The sequence below is a fragment of the Rhipicephalus microplus genome, chromosome 5, assembly GCF_043290135.1.
Source record: "Rhipicephalus microplus isolate Deutch F79 chromosome 5, USDA_Rmic, whole genome shotgun sequence".
In the NCBI taxonomy this organism is placed as follows: domain Eukaryota; kingdom Metazoa; phylum Arthropoda; class Arachnida; order Ixodida; family Ixodidae; genus Rhipicephalus; species Rhipicephalus microplus.
The window spans coordinates 6,215,014-6,239,086 of record NC_134704.1 but is presented as its reverse complement, the minus strand read 5'-3'; the positions used below and the strand labels follow the sequence as shown (position 1 = coordinate 6,239,086).

At 48.8% G+C, this 24,073-nt stretch overlaps 1 protein-coding gene across 1 annotated transcript; it reads right to left on the bottom strand.

Moving 5' to 3' along the window:
- Positions 1–4,903: 4,903 nt before the first annotated feature.
- Positions 4,904–24,072, bottom strand: LOC119175088 (transcription initiation factor TFIID subunit 13). The gene is made up of 4 exons (XM_037426310.2): positions 23,839–24,072; positions 23,708–23,780; positions 23,541–23,638; positions 4,904–5,136 (listed from the first exon to the last, which is right to left on the bottom strand). The coding sequence occupies exons 1-4, from the start codon at positions 23,866–23,868 to the stop codon at positions 4,963–4,965; spliced, it is 375 nt and encodes a 124-aa protein (XP_037282207.1). The 5' UTR covers positions 23,869–24,072; the 3' UTR covers positions 4,904–4,962.
- Between the last annotated feature and the right edge of the window lies 1 nt (position 24,073).

Genomic DNA, 24,073 nt, shown 5'->3' with positions numbered 1-24,073 from the left:
GACTCTGCAACACACTTTACTAAGTTTTCCAACAGCTTTCCTTAATCTTGACCCCTGCCACAGGGTCTTGAGTGACAGCTACCTCAGCGAGCCACGTCTACTTTCAGCTTTGCTCGTTGTCTGCTGTGGGATGCGTTGAGCTGCTTGCTTTTTGTTCCGTGTTTTTCGTGCTTTAAGTGCGGATGTCGTCTGCGTTGCTGCCAGGCATGGTTACAACAGTGAACAGAGCATCTTAGCCTGCCCATTACAGTGCCTAGAATATTGTAGGCACTATAGTAGCATAAAACTAAATAGCGTGTCCTCAAGCTTGCGCCTGGACAAATGGTGACGGCTATTGAAGATTAGAAAAAACTAACAAACGCATAATGTATGCCCTTCGAGAGTTTGGAAGCAACCATCGCCATCCGCTAAGACAACGTTGATTATTTGAGTGTGGCTCTCAAAAACGGTGCCAAATCAACTCAAATACTGTGCTGTAGAAGCTTAGGGACACAAGCAAATGAAAGCATCAGCTAGAAGCTTACAAGCTGCAGAGCGCGCAGCGGCCACTCGATAGATGTGAGGTGGGCGATAACTGCTTCTGACAGGGCAGCCGCGTTTTTTCGACCGAGTGCTGGTTCCTCCGCGGTGTTGTGGGAGCTGTGGCTATGCCAACCACATGTAAAATTTAGGCAGTGTCATACCAGTAGCTTGTACTTGAGAGATGAGAACTTAATGCATAAAAGGAGCAATTATTTCTTCTGCTTTTGTATGTTATAACAGGAAGAAGTGAGAGCTCATTCTTTTGTGTTGTAGAGCCACAAATATTGTTTTATGTGAAGAATGGTGTAAAATTGACAAGCGGATCGTATTTCCAAAATACATAGAAGCCTTCAAATAAAAATCACACGAAGTCGCTTGTAAAGATCATAAGGACATGCAAAGGGTTCTGAACATGGGCACTATATCTTGGTTCACAAGAACGTGCACTCTAAGATTGCATAGCTTTGGCTCTGCTGCACGAAACTCGTGAAACAGCATACTAGTATTTTTTTAAAATAAAATCTGGTGGTAATCAATGAACTGTGAAGCACGAATGAGGAAGGTGGATATATAACCTTAAAATCAGTGCAACGCTACGAGGCTGACAGCATAGTACACAGTAAACACACGTACAAATGTTATGTGCACTCATGTATTCAGATATGCAAGTATGTCGTTTATAGTTGCGTAATGACGGCACCACTAATGTTTCCAATACTAGCCCCAGCAGTGGTATGCATGTAAATTGTGCCGTACATGACTTCTATGTTATGATTAGCATGTTGGCGCCTGGCATTTGTGGCCCTGCCGCGGTAGTTTAGCGGCTAAGGTGCTCCGCTGCTTACCCGCAGGTCGCGGGTTCGAATCCCGGCTGCGGCGGCTGCATTTCTGATGGAGGCGGAAATGTAGGCCCATGTCCTCAGATTTGAGCGCATGTTAAAGAACCCCAAGTGGTCGAAATTTTTGGAGCCCTCCACTACGGCGTCTCTTATAATCATATGGTGGCTTTGGGACGTTAGACCCAACATATCAATCATCATCAGCCTGGCATTTATGTTTGTCGTCCATTCATGTCTCGCGATACTATGATATACAGGGTGCCCCACATAACTTTAGCCAGAGTTTATAGATATGTTGAAACACGTAATTACGACACGACCAAATGCTTGTTGCTCCCCTTTGCCTGGAGTTAGTTCGACTATTTTTTGTGTTCTGAAATACTGTTTAATTAGATATGTTAATTAACTAACTTTTGAAGAAACGAAGATAGATAAGAAATTTCAATGAGAAAGTTGTAGATTGGTTTGCAAAACGTCCAATTGAATAGTTTTGAACTTTATATCTGTTAGGTACTAGTGTTATTCTGCTAATTACAAATGCCCATGAAGTACCAAAAATACCACGTGACAAACCCACTCGTGTACCGGTGCGCACAATGATTCTAGTGCTCCCTCACGTTCCGTGTACAAACAACCATAGCATTTGCCTCATTTTGCTGTCTCGGCAGGGCTGCAGTGATGGTGGGGTGGCTTTAAAATGAACAGGTTTTGCTATCGGCCACAAAAACGACAACTGCTATGACTGCTTATCGCTGTCATGAACAGGTGCAAGGAAAGTGTCGTTTGTACGCGGAACGTTAGGGAGCACTAGAATCGTGCGCACCGACTCCTGAGCGGGTTTGTCACGTGGTCTTTTTTGTATCTCGCGTGCACTTGTAATTAGCAAAAAAGACTAATACTTAACAGATATAACGTTCAAAACTATATATTTGGACGTTTTGCAAACCGATCTATAACTTTCTCATTGAAACTTTTTATCCATCTTCATTCCTTCAAAAATTAGTTAAACAGATCTAATTAAACAACATTTAAAAACACAAAAAAAAAACTAACTCCAGGCAACGGTGAGCAACATGCATTTGGTCGCATCGTAATTACGTGTTCTGGCTCTGGCTAAAGTTACGTGGGACACCTTGTATATGTGGGGTTTAACGTCCCAAAACCATCGTATGATTATGAGAGACGCCATAGTAGAGAGGTCTGCAAATTTTGACCACCTGTGGTTTTTTAACGTGCACCAAAATCTGGGCCCATAGGCCTACAGCATTTTCACCTCCATCAAAAATGTAGCCACTGCTACTGGGATTTAATCCTGCGACCTGCGGGTCAGCAGCCGAGTATTTTAGCAACTAGACTACCGCAGCTAGGCTTCAAGTAAAACCAAATTTGGTACATGTGAAGCTAGCACAATAGCCGCAAGCGTGCTATGAGCATAGCAGGTAGTCATGTTTTACATGACACGCATGTCATGATTATCATTATTGTACAAGTCATTTATCTTTGTTGTCTATTCATGTTACGTAATACCAAACTTGGCATGTGAAAAGCTAGTGAAACGGCGGCGTGCGCGTCACGAGTGTGACATGTAGTCAGGTTCTTACATGACATGCATGTCATGATTATCATGTTTGCACGAGTCAGATACCTTCATCATCCGTACCAAATTTGGTATATGTGAAGCTAGCCAAATGGCCGCGAGCACGCAAAGAGTGTAGCATGTAGTCATGTTTCACACGACACACATATCATGATTAATCATGTTCAGACGTGTCATTTACCTTCGTCGTCCATTCATGTGACGCAATACCAAATTAGGTATAAGTGAAGGTAGCAAAATGGCCGCGAGCGCATCATGATCGTGGCATGTAGTCATGTTGCTACATGACACGCACCTCATGATTATCATGTTTGCACCAGTCACATACTTTCATCATCGATTCACATCCCGTAATACCAAAATTGATATATGTGAAGCTAGCCAAATGGCCGCGAGCACGCAAAGAGTGTAGCATGTAGTCATGTTTCACACGACACACATATCATGATTAATCATGTTCGGACGTGTCATTTACCTTCGTCGTCCATTCATGTGACGCAATACCAAATTGGGTATAAGTGAAGGCAGCGAAACGGCCGCGAGCGCATCATGAGCGTGGCACGTAGTCATGTTGCTACATGACACGCACCTCATAGTTATCATGTTTGCACCAGTCACATACCTTCATCATCCATTTGCGTCCCGTAAAACCAAATTTGGTATATGTGAAGCTAGCGAAATGGCCGCGAGCGCACTAGGAGTGTAGCATGTAGTCATGTGCGGCAACACATTGACCCGCTACCTCATGGATGCCATGTTTACTTTAGAAAGTGGTTGCGTGAAAAGGTGGTACTGTCTAAGAAATGGAAAGAAAAAGAATGCATTCTCACAAGGTGAAAAATAATAGTATTTTACCTATGACTTCTCGCAATTGAGTACTGTACCAAATAAACCAGCATATATTTCAGCAATGCAAATGAGAAAATTATCAGTAAACTTAAGTACTACTTTTTGGCTCGGTATCAGGCATACGATTTGGTTCTGTAGCTTTCACAGTGCTGTGAAGAAAAGCTGTAGCCGAGTATGGTGAAGTATATACAGTACTAAATAATAACAGGCATGTTTTCAGTTTCAAAGGGGAAAAATGTGGTTTGAGGTTTATAATTTGCCATAACATTGTAGACAACATAGACTAATTTTATAGTATCGATGAAAGAGTAGCAGGCAGTGCGAGAAAACAAAGTACTAGTATATACTATGCAGAGTTGTGAAACAGAAAAAAAAAATTCTATGTGGATGATAAAGTACTGGCCTAATACACTATAGTCGTGGTTTGAAGTAGGAAGCAAGTACACAGAACAAGCAATTGGTAATTATGGTATGGAGTTGACTGCAGTGTGCCTGGTGAACATCGAACAAGCAGATATATTACATGTTGGTGGAGAGTAAGCATCTGCTGCCAGTGAAGTGCTCCCACTTCACATGGCTCAGCCAATCAGAGCAGGCACCCTTCTACAGCTGTAGGTGATGAAGAGTAGTACTGTGCGTATTTCAGAGTCGAAATATAAACTTTATTATAAGGGAATTCGAGATTCCTTTCGATCTCTGTGCAATCCCACCGCACTCAAACTGGCTCATTCGGCATCACTATATCGGACCTGCATTCCTTTTCACATACCATTTGGCAGCCATGAAGACTGTGGCATCACAATGCTCCTACTTGCTTTTCACATTCACAATTTTTCCTTGCTTTATCTAGGTTTTTTTTTTCTTGGAAAGGGGGGCAGCAACTTGATATTCAGACAGCTTTTACCGCCCCTTTTGTGTAGACAACCATTCATTGATGGATGTACCTTGCTAAAATTGTCAATTTCAACATAATGAAATGCTAGTTTTACAGACTTTGTAATATTGATGTTAAACTATAACTGCAATGTCTTGGCAAAGATTTTTCAAGCTTGGCATATTTTTTTTCACACGTAAAGCTCACAATGTGCACGAGAGATGAGGCATCACCTTTGTTTGTTTATTTCATTTTCAGACACACATTAGAAGCTACTATGACTACACTGATGCATACTTCACTTCGTCGAATGCTTTTCTAGCCTTCTTCAGTTCTTCATTCATAGTGAGAAGATCCTTAACACGTGCGTATTTTCTAGGGTCTTTACGCACTAAAAACACTATATCCTCCACTTGAACACGGCCCGTGCGCCCAATCTCCATCGCCTTGTGTGTCTGAAAGGAGAAATTCAGAGTATGTAAATGAGAAGTGCAAGAAAAAGCATTTTTCACTTAACAGAAACAATTAATAGGAGCATTGCAATGCAGCACTATCCGGTACAGGTAATAATATTACTGTGCATATCCATACATGAGAAGAGACAATAGAGGTATACGCTATACCCTGTTTCAGAAGTCCCCTTCAGCGCTGTGGAGGCTACAGGCTCCTCAGCCAATAAAAAGGGTGCTAAGCCCCTCCACATGTATTCATTTGCACCATATCGTCTGCTCACTGTATTCACAGCATCTGCTCAATGAATTGTAGTTATGGCAAGTTTATTAACTTAAAAATGTATTAAAGCTATTAAACAAGCAGCTACACTGGGAACTTATTAAAGAAGTGTGAATTTATTGCTTTGCTGGAGATCGGTAGAAGCTCATGCCGGCGAATAACTTCACTCCGTGGCTGTTGCTCTGCGATGCTGTTCGTGGCTCTTGTATGTGTGTTTCTCCGTCGACACGTTCCTTCGGTCTCCCACTGCAACACTAGTTTTCTCTCTTTTACAGCGAAAGCTGTTATGAGATCACTTTTGAGATCAGGCGCAGTTGCATGTTGTCCGCCGCCGCTGCCGGTGTTCATAACCACATTGCCCGAAATTAGAAAAAAAAAACCTTGCCTTAGGAAGGCATGACCGAGCACCAATGGCACAGTGGGGCTCGAACAGGGTCCGCTGGGTGCCAGCCCAGTATTCTACCACTGAGCTACACGGGTACTTGTGACTTCTTGTCAAACTTGCCTTAGGCAGGCTTGACGTCGGGAAAGCAATCGCGTTAATACGACTTATAAGGCATTTTAAAATAGCAAAAGAACAACCAGTCGTCTCACAATGAGATTAGCATAACGAGTGGGCTGTCCAATGCTGCAACCCATTACAAAAGCTTGTTCTTGTTTCCTTAATAACTGTGGCGCATACCCACTACAGCCATAATTCGTCATCGTCATCATCCACTACATGGACAATTGGCACAAAATTCCTTGCAAGTGTTTAGCGGATACCACGCTTGTCAGAAGAATGACAAAAATAGCATAGCGAATGCCGGCCTACTACTCAAAAGTTTATTATTATTGTCCTAGTGGGTACCAAGCAAGTGTGCTTGCAGTAGTTACCCAATGAGTGTTTTGAAAAGGCCCTGAAAGGCCACTCTTCTAGCTTTTGCTGTGACTGTGCTGCGCCTACCGTGCAGGCCTGGCATTTTTTCGCTTCCACTGAAAGAGGATCTGACGCGCAAGGAATGCTGTGTGAGGCATGTCCAATATTTGTAGACACAGCGTTCTTGGCCTGACGACGCAGTCCGAACACTGCCTCGGCGCGTTAGGCTTAGCAGGTGCAGCTAAGCAAGCAGCATATCTCGCTAATATCGACAAAACGTACCTCATGCTTTAGTCCCAGAGTCAGATGAAACAAATCGATGGCTGATTTCACCATTTGTATACTGCTGTCAGCGCAGTGAGTGTGTAGCAAGAGCAAGTCTGAATCGAAGCGAGCAGTCACTTCTGTATGGGGGCTGCCATGTTGATTTGTAAACACAGTTATTGGCGGTAACTGACGCAAACAAATAAATGTGTAAGAAATAAATTTGAGGAAAAATGAAGACATCATGTATCGACGTGGCATAAAACAATAATGAAATGCCAGTTCTGTCCAACCCTGTCAACATTAAGGCACTTGTATGTGGGACTAGGTTTCGCTGCACAAACATGTGGCTTTCTTACACCCCGTAGCTTTGGTAGTGCTGAACGAAAGTGGTGAAACAGTATAGGGGTGTGCGAATATTCATTTCAAATGGCTTCAGTCAATCAATTCGAGAAACATTTTACTATCCGAGATATTTTACTCAAAGCATTGAAAACATATTCAGAATGTGTTGTTGGAGTATAATAGACATAAATGTGTTTTATTGTTCGTGATGGAGGCCCTATTAGGGCAGCTTGGCACAGTGTGCATGCCTGACGCTCCTTTTTTGTTCCTCGATGCCAAGAATTGGGCTTAATAGCAGAACACTTCTGTTCCAACAATGACGGTCACACATTCATATCCAGATAAGTGTAGCAATGCAAAATCTCCTCAACAGCCTCTATAAAATATATCAAAAACGATTGATGGCCAACAATGGAGAGAGCATCAGTTCAAAAATGTCGCAAGTACGCACTTGACTAGTGCACATGCCTCGAAGGCTGCATTTCCATGCACACGATCGTTTTGCTTCATCGGCGCCCTGTACACATCACGCAGTGACTCTTCAGACAAAGTGGCACTCACAACTAAGTGATTGTAATACAATTCAAGTGCACGTGCTTGGCAAACCTGAGAGGTGATAATGCTATCAAAGCCATAGAGTTTCCTATACTTAACTAGAGGGGACTCTGCGCTCGTTCAGCCACCACGGAAACGATGAATAGTACACAAGTTTGCCCAGTCTTCCGGCTTCGAATGCACTTGTGGATTTATTTGAAATAACAAAATGGATCATTGTGAACTTCATGAGCCAATTAAAATTGGTGAGCCTGAAATGGACAAGACATTGAAGCATAACTGCCAAAAGTCCTGCGGCAAAACGAATTCAGGCTCCAAAAAACCAAACAGAGCCATGTGTACTACCCATCCTTGGCATGCTGGCTGAATTGCTAACTTAGACGTACGAGTACTGTAAAAACTGTGATAAGACAGCCATCCAAATCAAATTATCTGGATTTAGCATTACCAGCAGCTTTCTAAGCAGGCCTTTAACTAGGGCCTAGTTTCAGTAATGGAAGCGACAATTTGATATTGGAGCAGGAAAAATGTTACTTTAGAGCAGCCTTGATTGTTTTTGGAGCACAAAAAATACTAGCCTAGAGCAACTATTTGTGTTTTCAGAACAGATCGCAAAATATTCCAAACGACTCCTGGAGTTCAATGCATCATTTAAAGGGGCCCTGCAACACAATTCGAGCTCGTCTTTTTCATCGATTCTTTTGGTGCTGTGGAATGCGCCAATATTGTTGTGCAAGTAGCAACACCAACATCGAAGCTGTTATAATATTAATTCAGGGGACAAACTACCTTGATTCCAGACTACAGCGACACACAGGCTATTTTTGTAATGTGTGGAAGTGATGTCATGTCATGTGACATGATGACAAAGGCCACACGTTTTTGATTGGCTTGACGCAACAAGTAGCGTGCAATATTCATGTGGTCATAGCTAGGCCATACGAGTGAATGCTAAAAACAGTAACATATTTTTTATACTTTGTGAGAAAGAAATATTCTCTGTTTCTGAACAATTCATTTTCAGAATGAACGCGATATTTGGTCAGCAAACATGCCTACGGCACACCAGTTTCCACAAGCTTCCACTAAAGGTGGAAACTTGTGGCGCGTTTTTATCAAAGCAAAAATGCAACATGAGGCGTTGGCACTGGTGTTGCCCTTGAACGCGTCTTGCATACAGGCCAAGAAGTGTCCCCACCTGAATTGTACGTATGTATTTTGCACAATGTGACCGTGAGAGCGTCTGCTACCTGATGCACAAGGTTCGTTGTAACCATGCTAACGAGGCCATCAAAAAGAGCTGTAGCAAAATATTGCGTGAAGGCCACCATAAAGTGACATTTTTGATAGGTGTTTATGAGACACATGCTGTGATTGGAAGCGGTCTTTAATGGCGAATGAAATGCGAAAGGGAATATTTCTTGTTGTCGTCTACTCGAGTTTTGAACTTTGAGGACTCATCACTTCACTTTTCAGGCACCAATTTGTATAATTCTTGTTGTATTATAATTCTTGTTGTATTAGCCTCAGCAATTACTACCGCAAGTGTTCCAATGCTAAATAAGGTTGTAGCAAAAGTGTTGCAGGGCACTTTTAAGACTCTTACAAATATTAATATTTATTATTAAACATAGTGCACAGATAATAATATCTGTAAATTGCAAAAAAACATAATTAGGCAGATGGATGACCCTTGAACACCAAGTACCGTAAGCGTTTTCATATCTTGCGAAAGTAGCCAGCATCGAAATTTTCAAAAGCCAAATAAGCTAAATAAACTAAACGAGGTCAGAGCTGATGAAAGTGCTTAATGCAAGGTTGGAACAAGCTATATAGGAGCAGTTATGAGAGCATGGCAAAGTGCCTTTTGTAGCAGCCTTGGAGCAACTGAAGAGACGTTTTAGAGCACGCATGGAGCAGCCAGAAAGGCCTTTTTGACAAAGATCGGAGCAGTTATGCAAAACTTTCAGAGCAGATGTATTCCCGTTATACAGTACTTGTACAGTAACATTCGTGCAATGCTGCATTTTTCAAACACTTAAGCTATGTTTTGCAATAGCCTTATTGTGATAAAAATAACTTTAAACTGGTTTTTGTCATCGACGGTGCCGTGATGTCCCATATTTAGTCTAAATTGATAACTCCGGAAATAGGATGTTCTACCGGCGGGTGAAAGCGCGCGAGCAGGGACGACGAGCGCTGCTGAAGCAGAGCTGGCCCTTCTGGGAACTGGAGGGCATATGCGATAACATAACCCCGCTTGGGAGGCTTGTCGTTGAACCAGAGAGGAAACACACCACCCATTTGAACGAGCATGAAAAGATATGAGGGAGGAAGGTGTAAACTTCGCATTGGCGCGATCTCTGGCTCGGCAGCCATGAGCGGTCGGCGCACATACACTTCTACATGCTGCGCTCTCATCAGGACGAGACTGTGCGAAAAGTGATGTTCAACCTGTAGTGGCAGTTACATGAAACCGAATCTGAAATCCGTGATCGTTATCCGTTGCTTCGCCTTACTAGTGGTGGTCCAACCTGTTTAAAATTTGGAGCAATTTTCGGGACAGAAAAAAGCCTGTTTTGGAGCAGAAAAAAACTGGATTTAGGATCATTTAGAGCAAAACATGTCTACATTTTCGGTGAATATTCTTATTAGTGTGCATACTCTATAATATGCTGCCAAGGTGAGTCTCTCTACTAATCATATGGTTGGGGAATAACTCTGGCGACTTGCTAACAGGCCAGAGGACCGCCGACTGATAACATGTGAGGAGTGGCTAAACATGGTTTCTCTCCCACAGAATTATCACCTTGTGGTTCCCCCATTTATAAGGGTCCTAAGACTGGGTCTGGGAAGGACGTTGTAGAAAAGTGCTGAGGACCAATGCGGCTACACGAAATTTACAGTTTCGCTTTAGAGTCATGCTTAACTACACTGCACAGTCTTCAGGTGGTCCGTCAGCAGCGAAAAATCCCCATGGCAGCGCCACTCAACACTGCTGTAATTTACGAACAAGCTGTGGCCTGGAAGGAAATCAGTTGGGAAGATTTGCAAGCTGGGGCATATTATTTGACCTCTAATTGCAATAGCAATTATATGGAAGCTATCAACTCAGTGTTGCCATTGACGTAGCCGTAACTGTAGAAAGTCGCACTGGATAATATATCACTCCTGCCCAGGGTCGCCACTGACTTTTCGAGAAACGAGGAGCCAAACGAGGAGGGAAATGTCGCAAAAGGTCGCCATTTTCCTTCAAATATCGCCAAAAATGTCACCACTCTACATATATGTGCCTTGCCTGGTAATAAAAATTCCTAATGAGAGTACGGCACTATCTATGAACCATAGGCCCTCCTCTTTCATTGCTCTTGAGGTGCGCTTTCCTGAATATCAAGGGCCTGGCATGCTCCTTCCTTCAGTCCAACCTCGCTTCAGAAATGTAGAAAGCTCATCAAAACGAACTACAGGTACTATGCGAAAGATGTTTCAGTTATTTTGGCATACTGCAACTGGCAATTTAAGAGCAAGCGAGCATCGCATGACATCGAGTCCGAGGCAAGCACTCCTAAGTGCGTCAAACTTCGGCGTATATATGATGTCAAAGTGATGAAGCACATACATGAACCATCTATCATACGATCTGGTACGAAGCTCGCTTTATCTGGCACAATTGGCCTTGGCGATTTTCGTCTTAGCAGTTGCATTCTCCATCAATCTCACGCTTCCTGTGCGTTAACCGTTTTTTTACGCATGCTAGAATGTTTTCTTGACAGTTGTCATCCATTTCTATATTGACGCAAGATACATTCAAAGTTCGGGCGCCAGTCGTTTGCTACGCCCTCAATGTTGCTTGTGGTGTGCGTGCGTAACAGAGCAAGCGAAACGCCAGTGGGGACTGCCAGGATCGACGCTAACAACTCAGGCATGTGAGAGCTTTGCGGGATAGGAGAAGAAAATGAGGCATTAAACTTGGAAGAAGCCAAGGTGTTCTGGACATAAACATTTTTCTCTTAACTTGTTTGTTTATAGGGCACAAGTTCGCCCACTTTATCTATTCTATTAAAGTCTACTTTTTCAACTGTGCGTGAAAAATCTGGTGGAGGTGCGGGGCATGAACCCAAGCTCTTCTGAAGGTGGAGAAGGCAGTAGGTGACCGGTAATTTGGGCAATTGCAGGGACTTCGAGTTCGACGCACCACGCGAGTTCGCAGTGGCACGCGCACATTTTTGTACTGCTCCATTGAAAAAGCACCTCTAGCGCCGTGCAATGTCAGTGCTCTAGTAGAAGTTTTTTTTGTTTGTTTGTTTTTGCTAACCGTGACTGCGATAGTGACAAGCTACGAAAGCCATGAACTGTAAGGAAGCTTTCTTTTATTGCACTAAAATTATAACGTAATGCTTTTATGCTGCTCGGGGGTACTGCCAGTTTGGCTAGCAGATCAGTGGATACAGAAGACAGTTTTCATTGTATGATAGGTTACTGCAGATAAAAAATCACCATCTTAAAGATCTTGAGGATGGGGATGACTGTATAGCAGTGTACTAAGAGCTCATTTCGGGGACGCTGCTTTGGCCGACATCGTCGGTTGATCGGCATGAAGCGCAGCACTTATTGAACGCATTAATATATCTTTTTCTAGCCTTCAGCGCACTATAATATGCATTTCTTAGTCGAAGCCAGATGATTATTTGAATGCTGATCTTGGTCAAGCTGCGCGGCACGGCGGCACATAAACAATACAGTCCGACATAGACGGCGCCGAATAATCGAAATGCGGCGCTTGTTTAACGCACTTCTTCTTTTGTGTGCCGTACTGACGCACAGTTTGACCAGGATAAACGCAAACGGACTCGTCCAGCGCTTCGTGTAAACTTACTCTTGAGTAAAGCTGTCGCATTTTTTACATATATAGTGTGGTGTACACGTATCCCGAAGGAGTACGGCCACCAGCGTGGGTCCGGTCTTAGCGAGCCGCAGGGCACGCGTTAACCGTCGCCGTGGCGGGAAACACGATACTGCTCAAGTCGCAACACTTTATTGTGGCAACACCAAACGCAGTACAGCCCGTTGCAAATAGGCGCGGCGGGAAAGCAAGTAGGCTTATCCACGCCACGGGCACAAAGTACTACACAGGGGTGCCACGAGCACGTCTCCGCGGTAAAGCTGATCCACGGAGACACCGGAGCAAAGGCCCGGTTGCTCGAGCGAGGGCAAAGGCGCTCGCGTTGGCTTCGAAGGGAGACGGGTCGGCGTAGCGAGGCCACGCACTAGGACACCGTACCGCCCTTCGGCCGTGCGTACGCAGCGGGGCAAACAGCGGGTGAGCGTTCGCCTTGGGCGCGAGGCGCCGTCAGCGAAGTCCGACGAGCCCCCGACTGACGGGAGTCGACGGACGAAAAGATAGCGTGGCTCACCGTTTGCTGTCCCGGAGAGTATCTGACCGCTCCCGACGCAGCGCGCGAAAACCTCCCAGGGGTCCCCGCGTGCGGCGCCACAGTCAACATCCGCTACCGGGTGAGGGAGTTATACGTCACTCCGCCCTTCCCAGCGCGGCAGACAGCAAGGAGGGCAGACATGTCGGGACATGAGAACGGCAGAAAAGGCGGGAAAGCCCGCTTAAAGGCAGCGGGCCAGCCTCAATTCCCACATCCCCCTCTCCTAAATTTGCCCTTTACCGGTCTGCAAAAGGCAGCCGGGCGTCACCCATGCAGTTAAAATGACACTGCTATGAGCGACAGCTAACCTCAGTCCAGCCCTGTTACTGCTGCTAAAGAAAAAGATTACAAGTGAGGAGCAAAAACATAAATAACAAAATAAACACATGACACTATAAAACAGTTGCGAAAGGGAGCACAGAAAAGTGGGATTAGTGTTCGTGGTGCTGAAGCGGGAATAGCGTCCACTGCGCGGAGGGGCGGAAAGGCGTGACAGTGTCCGCTGTGTGCGATGCCCGAGTGCGAGGTCAGAGGTACCGGAAGGAGGGGCTCACTGATGGCTCGTTGCTGGTCTTGATAAGCAGCGAGTCCGACGAACGCTGCCTCGGCTGTGCTTCGGAGGCCCCCGCATTTCTGGCTCGATGATGAAGCTGGAACGTTGCGCGAAGCCGGGCCTCTCCAGTGCTCAGGGAGGCCGACCCAAATTGGCTGCGAATGGCGTTGGCCGGCAGCATATAGCTGCTTTCAGCTGGCCTCGCGCAGGAGCCATGGTGGTAAGGCAGCGGGGCTTCTTCGACGACGGCCGAGAGCAGAGCACAGCCAGATGGTCTGACGTCAGTGGGTCAATGACCCCCCAGCACCTCCAGCGTCCGCATCGATGGGGGGAAGCCATGACGCACTCTTCGCGGGCTCGCACTGAAGCGTCACGCACTTACACACGCACACACACCGCTGACGGCTGCGCGAGCGTAGGCGCAAAGCGTCCTTCGTCTCTCTCCCCCGGCAAGCACCGACACTCAAGGTCACACACAGCTCCCTTCGCGGTAGACGAAACGAACACGAAAAAAAAAAAAGTAAACACAGAGCATACTGACACTAAACATCTGGCAAAAAAACAAAATACAAATAACACTTAATATTAGACAAAAACATAGAATACACATGAACACTTAAAAAAAAGAAACACTGGCAGCAGGCAGGTTGGGGTCAACTTCTTTACGAGAAAAGGCCGTAAAGAAGCTAACCTATACTGAGGCTAGACTAAACTGAGGGCCTTCGGTTGCGGAGAAGTCCGCCGTCCGGCGCGAGATCACAAAGGTGACCGCTTCCTCAGATTATACCGGCGCGGGGTCCGAATGCGGTCCGCCGCTCCGGGTGTGCCCCGTTGCTGGCGCGCAGTGCCGCAGGGCTCTGGCGCGAGCTCGTCAGACCGTGATACAAAGGGTTTCAGGTCTGCGATATGGGCACGGCTGAGTTTTCCCGTCTGGGGATCTTTCAGCAAGTACGCGAGTGGAGTGCAAGCTTTCTCCACTCGGTACGGACCAAGCCACTTAGGAGCGAGCGAGGTTGAGAACCCCTTACTGGCATCGCTAAGGGCGTGGTTGCGCTTCAGGACAAGATCGCCCACCTCAAAAACTAGGTCGCGATGCTTGCGGTCATATTGGGCCTTCTGCTGAGCCCTGGCCGACGCTAAACTTTGCCTTGCTTTGCAGAAAGCTCGACAAAGCCTGTCCCGAAGTGCCGACGCGTAAGCAGAGCAGTCTGCCGGCGCCTCCTCGTCCTCGAGCTGGCATTGAGTGACGCTGGTCACCGGATTTGCCAACTCCCTTCCAAAATTTAAGAAGGCGGGCGAGAAACCAGTTGAGCGACTCTCGGATGTTCGAATAGCGAACGCGAGCTCACTCAAATGGTCTGCCCAGTCCCTTTGACTTTCGGCAAAGGCCGCCAACATCGGTTTGAGCGTACGATTGACGCGCTCCGTCAAATTGGACTGGGGATGGTAGGGTGAAGTGGTGCAGTGATCAATTCCGAGGGAACGGCACGTGGCACCAAACACCCGAGCGGTGAAATACGAAGCATTGTCAGTGATGAGCCTTTCCGGGAAGCCGAACCGGCAAAACACCTCCTGCAGCTTCTCAAGCACCGCTCGCGCTGTCACCTTCCGAAGTGGGAAAAGTTCCACCCATTTCGAAAAGTGATCAGCGACTACCATCAGGTGAATGAACCCCTGCTTACTTCTGGGAAATGGTCCCATTAGATCGCAGGTGGCCACTTGCCACGGACGCTCACTGACAATCGGTTTCATCAGACCGGGCGGTTTGCCACCCCTTGATTTCACCGTTTGACAGACGCGGCAAGAACGGCAGTAGCGAAAAATGTCTCGCTTCATGCCAGGCCAGGTCACAACGCGGCTCAGTTTTGCAAAAACTTTCGAGCCACTCAGGTGACCGGCCATGGGTTCGTCGTGAGAGGATCGCAACAGTGCGGCTCTCAGACATTTGGGCATAACCACCTTAAACGGGTCTATGGACTCGTCGTCAGTGGCTATATACTTCAGCAGGAGCCCGTCATGGTCCAGCAAATATGAATCCGCCGGGGACTCAGCGACACACGCTGGTTCGAGCCCCCTATTCGCGCCCGCTGCAGGGCAAGCAGCGTCACGGCGCTCCGTCTCGTCGAGACAGTCGTTATCGGCGCCCGCTGCAGGACAAGCAGCGTCACGGCGCTCCATCTCTCTGAGACCGTCGCATATTTCGCGACAAAACCGGTCACTTTGCTGGGCCTTCAGAAGCTCTTCTCTGCTGAAAGCGATGCCCATTCTCCCAAAATGGGGGAGTCTGGTATCGCGCCCACTCAGGACCGCAGCAACAACCGCTTGAGTCGGCGTTACGGGTTCGCTCTCGGCCTCGTGGCCTTCGGAAAGCTCCCCCGCTCGGCCGCTTCGCGGTGCGCCGCTTACCTGGTTAGCAGCCAAGGTTTGTCCGCATGGGGACTCACCCTTCACGCCGAACGGCGGCGAAGCTGCTGTTTCGCCCCCGACGCTTGCAAGTGCTAAGGCACCGCTAGCGGCGGTCGCACCGGGATCAAGGTCCTCGGCCGATAGTGGGGCACGAGATAGCGCGTCAGCTACCACGTTGGTGCTCCCCTTTCGATACTGCACCGAAAAGTCATAGTGCTGTATCAGGAGAGCCCAGCGCGCCAGCCTGCCGGCAGGCTCACGGAGCCGCATCAGCCAGCTGAGCGCACTGTGATCCGTTTGCACTACGAATTTCGTCCCATCAAGATAGACGTCAAACTTTCGCAGTGCAAACACGATGGCGAGGCACTCCTTTTCGGTCACGGAATAATTTTTCTCCGCAGAGACCAAGGAGCGGCTGGCAAAGGCCAACGGCTGCAACACGCCATCGTATTCCTGTAGGAGAACAGCTCCTAAACCCAGATCGCTCGCATCAGTCTGTACAACGAACGGTCTGGTCAGGTCGGGGAGCTTGAGCTGCGCTGTCTCCGCTATGGCGTTAGACAGTCGGCAAAACGCCTCCTGCTGCTCAAGTCCCCATTGCCACTCGGCAGACTTACCCAAGAGTTTGCTCAAGGGCGCCTGCAGTCGGGCACAGGACGGAATGAAGGAACGGTAAAAGTTGACCATTCCTAGAAAGCGGCGAAGGCCACGTACGTCCTTGGGCACGGAAAATTCGAGAATAGCTCGAAGTTTCTCCCGATCCGGCTCTATGGAGCCTTCGCCCAGCGTAAACCCGAGCAACTGAACACGGGTCTGCGCTAATTGGACCTTAGCGGGGTTAAGTGTCATCCCGGCGGTCCTCACCCTCTCGAGTACATCGGCAACATGGGCCAAGTGCTCTTCGAAGGTTCGTGAATAAATCACGATGTCGTCGAGGTAGCACATGCAGTCTGACCACTTTGCTTCCCCGAGGACGCGGTCCATGAGTCTTTGAAACGTCGCAGGAGCATTGCAAAGACCAAAGGGCATACGAGTAAACTCGAACAACCCTCTGTGGGACGTGAACGCAGTTTTACACTGGTCACGGGTACCCATCCGGACCTGTAGATAACCTTTAGAGGCGTCAAGCGTGGTAAAGTACCGTGCATCACCCAGGTTACCTACGATGGAGTTTATCGTGGGGAGCGGATAGGCATCCTTTCGAGTCACTCCATTCAGACGGCGATAGTCGACGCACAGGCGATGACTGCCATCTTTCTTAGGCACGAGCACAATTGGAGACGCCCAGGAGCTAGACGAGCGGCGAATAATGCCAGCCGCAAGCATATCATCTAGCAACCCATCGATAATCTGCCTTTTGGCGAGACTGACGGGCCTGGGGTTACACTTCAAAGGAAGCGCGTCGCCAGTTTCGATCACATGGCTCACAAAATCGGTGCAGCCAGGTTGATCGGTGAAGAGCTCGTCGTACTGACATAACAGTGTCGACAAACGAGCCTTCTGTGCTTCATCCAACTGAGTCGCGCAGGCGACCAAAGGACGTAGTGCCTCTTCGTGTCGTGCCGGTCGATCCAAGCAGGGGTTTCGAGCCGACGAGCGCGGAACGCCAGGGTACGACCCCGGAGTTGGCGCACGACACGGTTCGTGCCGCGCCTCTCGTTCCCGAAGGGGACTGTGAGAGGGCAAATGCGGTGAGCGGGGGCTTGGCCCCGAACTCTGCGCAGGGCACGTTTCCGACGCTTCTGCCGCAAAGGCGACGGTAAGCGCCGGCGGGCTGATGAACGGCTTGAGTTGGCAAAATGGGCCATCACGATAGCCGCCATTCGCAATGTCCACAACGATACCGGTTTTAAGGAGAAAGTCCCGACCGAGAATCACTGGAACATTGAGCCCTGGAAGATGAATAAGACGACAGCGTCTCATTCGATCTCCCCATCGGACAGTCAACCTTGCAGCGCCTGCCGAATGGGCCACGCCTTTCGCAAGGGTGAATGTCGTTCGGCTGTCCCGCAAGCGCACCGAGTGCTTCCGCAAGTGGGACAACACCTGTTCGCCAAACAACGAGGCGCTAGCGCCCGTGTCCAGCAAAGCCGAAAATTCACGGCCGGCAATGGTGACCGGAATGAACGGCGCGTGCGTATCAGCAAGAAAAGTGCTTGCCCTGCACGCAGAGGGAAGAAGCAAAGGTTGGGTCGGTCGTGCATTCACGAACGACCCGGAAGCCCGTTTCCCTGCCTCGCAGGAGGCCTGGATCCGGTGCATTCCCTCGCTATGTGCCCTCTTTCACGGCAGCGGTAACAGCGCACTCCATCACGGTCTGTATTCCCAGACGGAGCAGCTTCGAGCTGTCGTGATCGGCTCGCTACGTTATCGTAGGATACGTTTCTGCGAGCCGCACCTCCAACATTACGTTGGGTCGAAAAGCGTCCCTGTGTGGAGGTTTCAGGCGGAGCAGCGCAGGCTGCCCGCCTTTCATGCGTAAAGGGGTCAAGAGCGCGATCGCTCAACTCCCACGCACAGCCGGTTGCAGCCGCAAAGGCGGCGCCGAGAGGCTGTTGCCGTTGGGGAAGGGTCATGGCCCCTCTCCAAGCGCAGCGCGGCTCAAGGGCGTCGCTGGCTGGCGGTGGCGGGCGATAGGCACGCGCGGCGAGAATGTCGCCTTGGATGCGCTTCGCCTCGGCGGCCAACGCTTCCAAATCACTGAAGCGGCCGCCGCGCAGGTATGCCGAAAAAGTCGGATGTGCCTGCCGTATCACCCGTTCGACGCGTTCCTCGTTCGAGGCTCGGGGCTCAGCGATAGAAATAAGTTCATCCATCGCCCGTACATACTCCTGTAAAGACTCGTCAGGAGCTTGTGTACGGAGCTCGAGCTCTCGCCGCATCCTACTTTCGTAGTCAGCGGGTAGGAATTCGCGCAAAAAGACCGCACGAAATTCCTCGAGGTTTGCTGCACGGTAACCGGAAAGCCGATACCATCTCGCCGCCGTGTCAGTCAGTGCAGCTGGAACAACACGTTCGAGCACCACCTTATCATCCAAACCCATCGCTCTCTGATAACGTGACAGAGAGTCGAGGTAATCTCGGGCGGTGAGCTGATCACCGTATCCGCTGTAGGTTGGCACAGGCAACATAACAGCGGGGTGGCCGCTTTTCGGAACAGCCGAAAGCGTTTGCACAGCTCCCGAGAGTGCTTGGATCATCTGCACGGCGTTTTGCAGCAAAGTCTGCGTCGTCGCACCGGCTTCGTAGGAAACCGTTGGTGCGTTAGCGGCGCGGTCGAGCGAAGGCGAGCAGTCGCCCAGCTCGATCAGTGGGGCGGTTTCAAACAGACCACCGCCCTGCGCGCCATTCCCAGAGCAAAATAGGCTCCTTGTGGGATTTGCCTGTTGTCGAACCAAAGGCGCACTTGGTGCGGCTACCATCGACAATTCAGGCGCCTGCTCAGCGTGCGGTCGAAGTGTCGGTTGCACGGCTGATAGCGGGCAAAAGTCGGCGAGGGCCCCGTCAATTCCGCAGGGAACCGACTGCGAGCGCTGCGCCGACGAACTGCCATGCATGCCAAAGGGCGCATTAGCAGTCGGAGGCGCTTGTGCGTAACGTTCGGGTAGGGCAAGAGGCCCATTCCGAAGCGACGCGCCATCTCCAAAGGGAGCGGCTAGGCGCCCCGTGTCGTCACCGCAATAGGGGGTGCCGACACGGACGGGTGCAGAAGGGTTCCCGTCCATAGAGGCAATGGCCTCCGTGTGCAACGCGGCATCCGCTAAAAGGGACAGCGGACAAAAGTCCCGCGAAGCAGCCATGTTACGACGAGCCCGAATCGCGCAGGCGAACTGACTCGCTAAGAGCAATCAAAAGCTAGAGCTTTTGATACCGCGTTGGGCGCCAGTGTGGTGTACACGTATCCCGAAGGAGTACGGCCACCAGCGTGGGTCCGGTCTTAGCGAGCCGCAGGGCACGCGTTAACCGTCGCCGTGGCGGGAAACACGATACTGCTCAAGTCGCAACACTTTATTGTGGCAACACCAAACGCCGTACAGCCCGTTGCAAATAGGCGCGGCGGGAAAGCAAGTAGGCTTATCCACGCCACGGGCACAAAGTACTACACAGGGGTGCCACGAGCACGTCTCCGCGGTAAAGCTGATCCACGGAGACACCGGAGCAAAGGCCCGGTTGCTCGAGCGAGGGCAAAGGCGCTCGCGTTGGCTTCGAAGGGAGACGGGTCGGCGTAGCGAGGCCACGCACTAGGACACCGTACCGCCCTTCGGCCGTGCGTACGCAGCGGGGCAAACAGCGGGTGAGCGTTCGCCTTGGGCGCGAGGCGCCGTCAGCGAAGTCCGACGAGCCCCCGACTGACGGGAGTCGACGGACGAAAAGATAGCGTGGCTCACCGTTTGCTGTCCCGGAGAGTATCTGACCGCTCCCGACGCAGCGCGCGAAAACCTCCCAGGGGTCCCCGCGTGCGGCGCCACAGTCAACATCCGCTACCGGGTGAGGGAGTTATACGTCACTCCGCCCTTCCCAGCGCGGCAGACAGCAAGGAGGGCAGACATGTCGGGACATGAGAACGGCAGAAAAGGCGGGAAAGCCCGCTTAAAGGCAGCGGGCCAGCCTCAATTCCCACAATAGGTGGAATGGCCGGCGCTCATATCGTATGGCAGGTAGATTTCGCCCGCGCATTCCCATAATGTCTTTGCTAGGCGCGTCTGCACGACAATTCATTTCTCAATATAATATTTGCAGCAAATTAATGCATAAGCTTTTTCATTAGTGCGGAATACACACGTACCTCCGATAAAATGGTCTTCGCACACTCTGGCTTCAACGTTTGGTACCCAAAGGCTACCTGCCGCTATGGCTCTTATCACAGCTGCAGCCCACCTCATTTTCTTTTTCTTCATTCCATGGAAATCAATACCTGTGTTTGCCTTTCATACTCGAGTTGGAGCAGCCAACGGCTGAACAACCGACCATGGTTTATCAGGACGAAGATAAACGGGCGACTGAGCGCGCGAATCCCAAATAATCTGAGGCTTGCGGTGGAGCGGTTCGCCGTCGTCTACTCTTCTCGAACTGGGTCACCTATTCGGAGCAAAGGAGACTCTCACCCATCCAGCTGACCCCTGTTTACCAACGCAGCAGCCGTCGCCTATGCGGCGAAGACCTTGAGTTTTCCCCCTTTGGATGGTACAAGAACAGTCGCAGTTCCCAGCGAAGACGCTACCGAGATGACTTCAGAAGTCACACCAACACAAATTGTAATAGACCCGCCGATGACACCCGAACCTTTCCATGGTGACGCGCACGAAGACACAGAGGATTGGCTTGAGCAATTTGAGCACGTCGCGAGGGTCAATGGCTGGGATGCTACTTGGAAGCTACGATGTATTAGAGAATTCCACACCAATGTGGTTCGAAAACCATGAGGCTGCCATCTCAACCTGGGATGGCTTTTCACGGAAGCTACTTGGCACCTACCCCAGTAGCGACTGCAAGGAGAGAGCTGAGACCGCTGTCCAAGCTCGGAACCAGCGGAACAATGAAAGCGTGGCTATGTGTGTAGAGGCCATGATCCGTCTCTTCCGCCAAGCAGATCCTTACATGAGCGGGGACAAAAACTTCGCCATCTAATGCGAGGTGTAAGAGAGAAACTTTTTGCCAGTTTGGTTAGAAATATGCCATTTACTGTCGTGGAGTTTTGTTTTGAGGCGGCCACAATGAAAAGAACGCTTCAGCAACGAGCGAGGATGTACAACCGGGATCTGGGCATTGCTTCTGTTTACGCAGCACCCACTGCCTTGGGAAATAGCATAAACTTCACGTGACCTCGTGAGGTCTGTAGTGCGAGAGGAGCTCGACCATAGCGTTCCAGCTGTGTCGTCACTAGCCGTCATTCGTGAGGAAGTCAGACTGGCGGTTCGGGATCTCCAGCCCATTCGGGAACGTCAGCAGTATGCCCAGCCAGAAGTGTCACCATCATTATCGCAGACAGTTTCATATGCTGACACTCTCCTGCAAGGACCCCCCATGTGTAGGACATCGCAGCTGCTTAGGTTAGATTTGAGATTCAGTAGGCAAAAATCAGCAGTCATGATTTTTAATGATAATGAAGAGAGTGAGCTTAGGATACAGGAGGTCACGCTATAGAGAATGGATAAATACAAATATCTGAGTGTATGGATAAGCAATGGGACCGAGTTCCTAAGGGAACACGAAATATACGTAAAGACGAAAGGTAACAAGAATGCAGCGGTGATAAAAAATAGGGCACTGTGGAATTACAATAGGTATGATGTGAGAGGAATATGGAAAGGGGTCATGGTTCCTGGTCTGATGTTCGGCAATGCGGTCTTGTGTATGAGATGGGAGGTTCAAGCAAGATTAGAAATTAAGCAACGTGGAATAGGTAGGCTTGCTTTAGGAGTTCACGGGAATACACCAAATCAGGGAGTACAAGGCGATATGGAATGGTCATCATTAGAGGGCAGGGAAGCTAGCAGCAAGATAAAATTTGAGGAGCGATTGAGGGAAATGGGGGAAGAGCATTGGGCTAGGAAGGTTTTCAGCTACTAGTACATGAGGAATGCCGATACAAAATAGAGGAAGCGAGCCAGAAAATTGACAGGTAAATACTTGGGAAAGAGCAGGGAGCCAAACCAAAAAGAACTATTGGTTAAGAAGAAGGTGAAGGAAATGGAGACCGACATGTGATGTGCAGAAGAGACATGATTAAGAAGCCAGCACTAAAATCTATCAAACTTTTAAGTAGGCCATTTCCAAGGAAAGAATCTGTGATAATACTCGGGGTAGTTGTCTACTGTTTGAGGCCAGCACAGGAGTACTGCGAACCAAGACATATCGGACCAAATACGAAGGGGTAGACACGGTATGTAGCGCGTGCGGAGATGAGGAGGAAGCTGCCAAACACTTCATAATGTTCTGTAAAGGGCTTCACCGAGCGTTCAGGATGATGGTACAGAGTTTTTCAAAGCAATGGGGTTTAGGGACAGGGAGGGCGAAATAGACTTTAAGCGAGTAGAAATAACAAGGAGGAGATTATCTGATTGGTGGCTACAATCAAAGTACGAGTGAAAATTAAATCCTTCACTACAAAGTATCAGCCCTCAACTTCACTATTTAAAGAGAGAAAAAAAAAAACATAAATCTAGTTGCTGGTTCACTAAGTATTACGGCTAGGTTAGGTGGCGTTAGCCACCGCCCGATCTTAAGGGTACAGCCATATCAATCCATCCATACTAGGCGGAGCCAACGCACTGTCATGTCACTCGGCGCCTACCGTGTTTACAAACATAAAGTAGGTCCAGCTGCTGTCATTGTCTGGTGTAATTGTGACGTCAAAAACGGTCTCGATGCACACCTCATGCACGAAGCAGCTATCCATTCTCTGTGACAACTGCAGATGCATAATTTTTCTGAACGTTATTTGCTGCACAACAAGCTTGATTTTCCATATCTTGTTGGTGAAATAATGTTTTAGCAAGTAGGTAGCAGTAGTGCTATTATTCAAGGATATTCGATCAGTATTTGACTCAATGCGCACTTAATTTTCAGTATTGCTATTCGCTTCCAAGTTAAAAACTTGAATTTGATACATCCTAGGAATCATAAGACATTGCAGTTACAAGCCGGTGCGCGCTTCATTAAGGTTCACCAAATTCCCGGCGGCGTAAACAACGTAATTGACGAGCATACCATTTCAATAATGAACTCGATGACGAGGTCTTCCAAGAGGTCCACAGACTCTGTGTACGGATTCTGGTCATCTCCAAAGCCATACATCATGCACCGCACTGCAATCGCGAGAAGAAGAAAAAATGAAAATCATCGACCATGCTTTGTCCTATAGCTATAATACTCACGTTCTTTCGAAAACAGTCTTTTGCGTCTGTCCCCAACTTGCACTTCAGCTCCTTCCGTGAGGTCATCGTCAAACTAAAACCACGATTATACGAGTATTAGTACAGAAGCACCATGTAAGGTGGTCTTTTACCTGGTCAAAAGCGTCATCACTTGCTGCCATGACGCAGCAGCTCACTTCTGCGGAGCTAGCGGCTTTACACAAAAACTGTAAAGGCTCTACAAATGAAATTTCGATCTACGGAGCCTTTGCGCGACCATCGAAACGGCAAACGCTTACGCCAGTCCAATGAGGATGACGAGTAGGCATTGTAAGCATCTAATAACAGCCTCCAATAAAGTCCCCAGATTGTATCTTGAAACTAGGG

Excerpts from the sequence above, each read along its gene's own strand:
- LOC119175088 (XM_037426310.2), bottom strand. The coding sequence starts at position 23,868 with ATGGCAGCAAGTGATGACGCTTTTGACCAG. Across the intron at positions 23,781-23,838 it reads GTGATGACGCTTTTGACCAG|TTTGACGATGACCTCACGGA; the intron begins GTAAAAGACCAC and ends TCGTGGTTTTAG. Across the intron at positions 5,137-23,540 it reads TCGAGTTCATTATTGAAATG|ACACACAAGGCGATGGAGAT; the intron begins GTATGCTCGTCA and ends TTCTCCTTTCAG.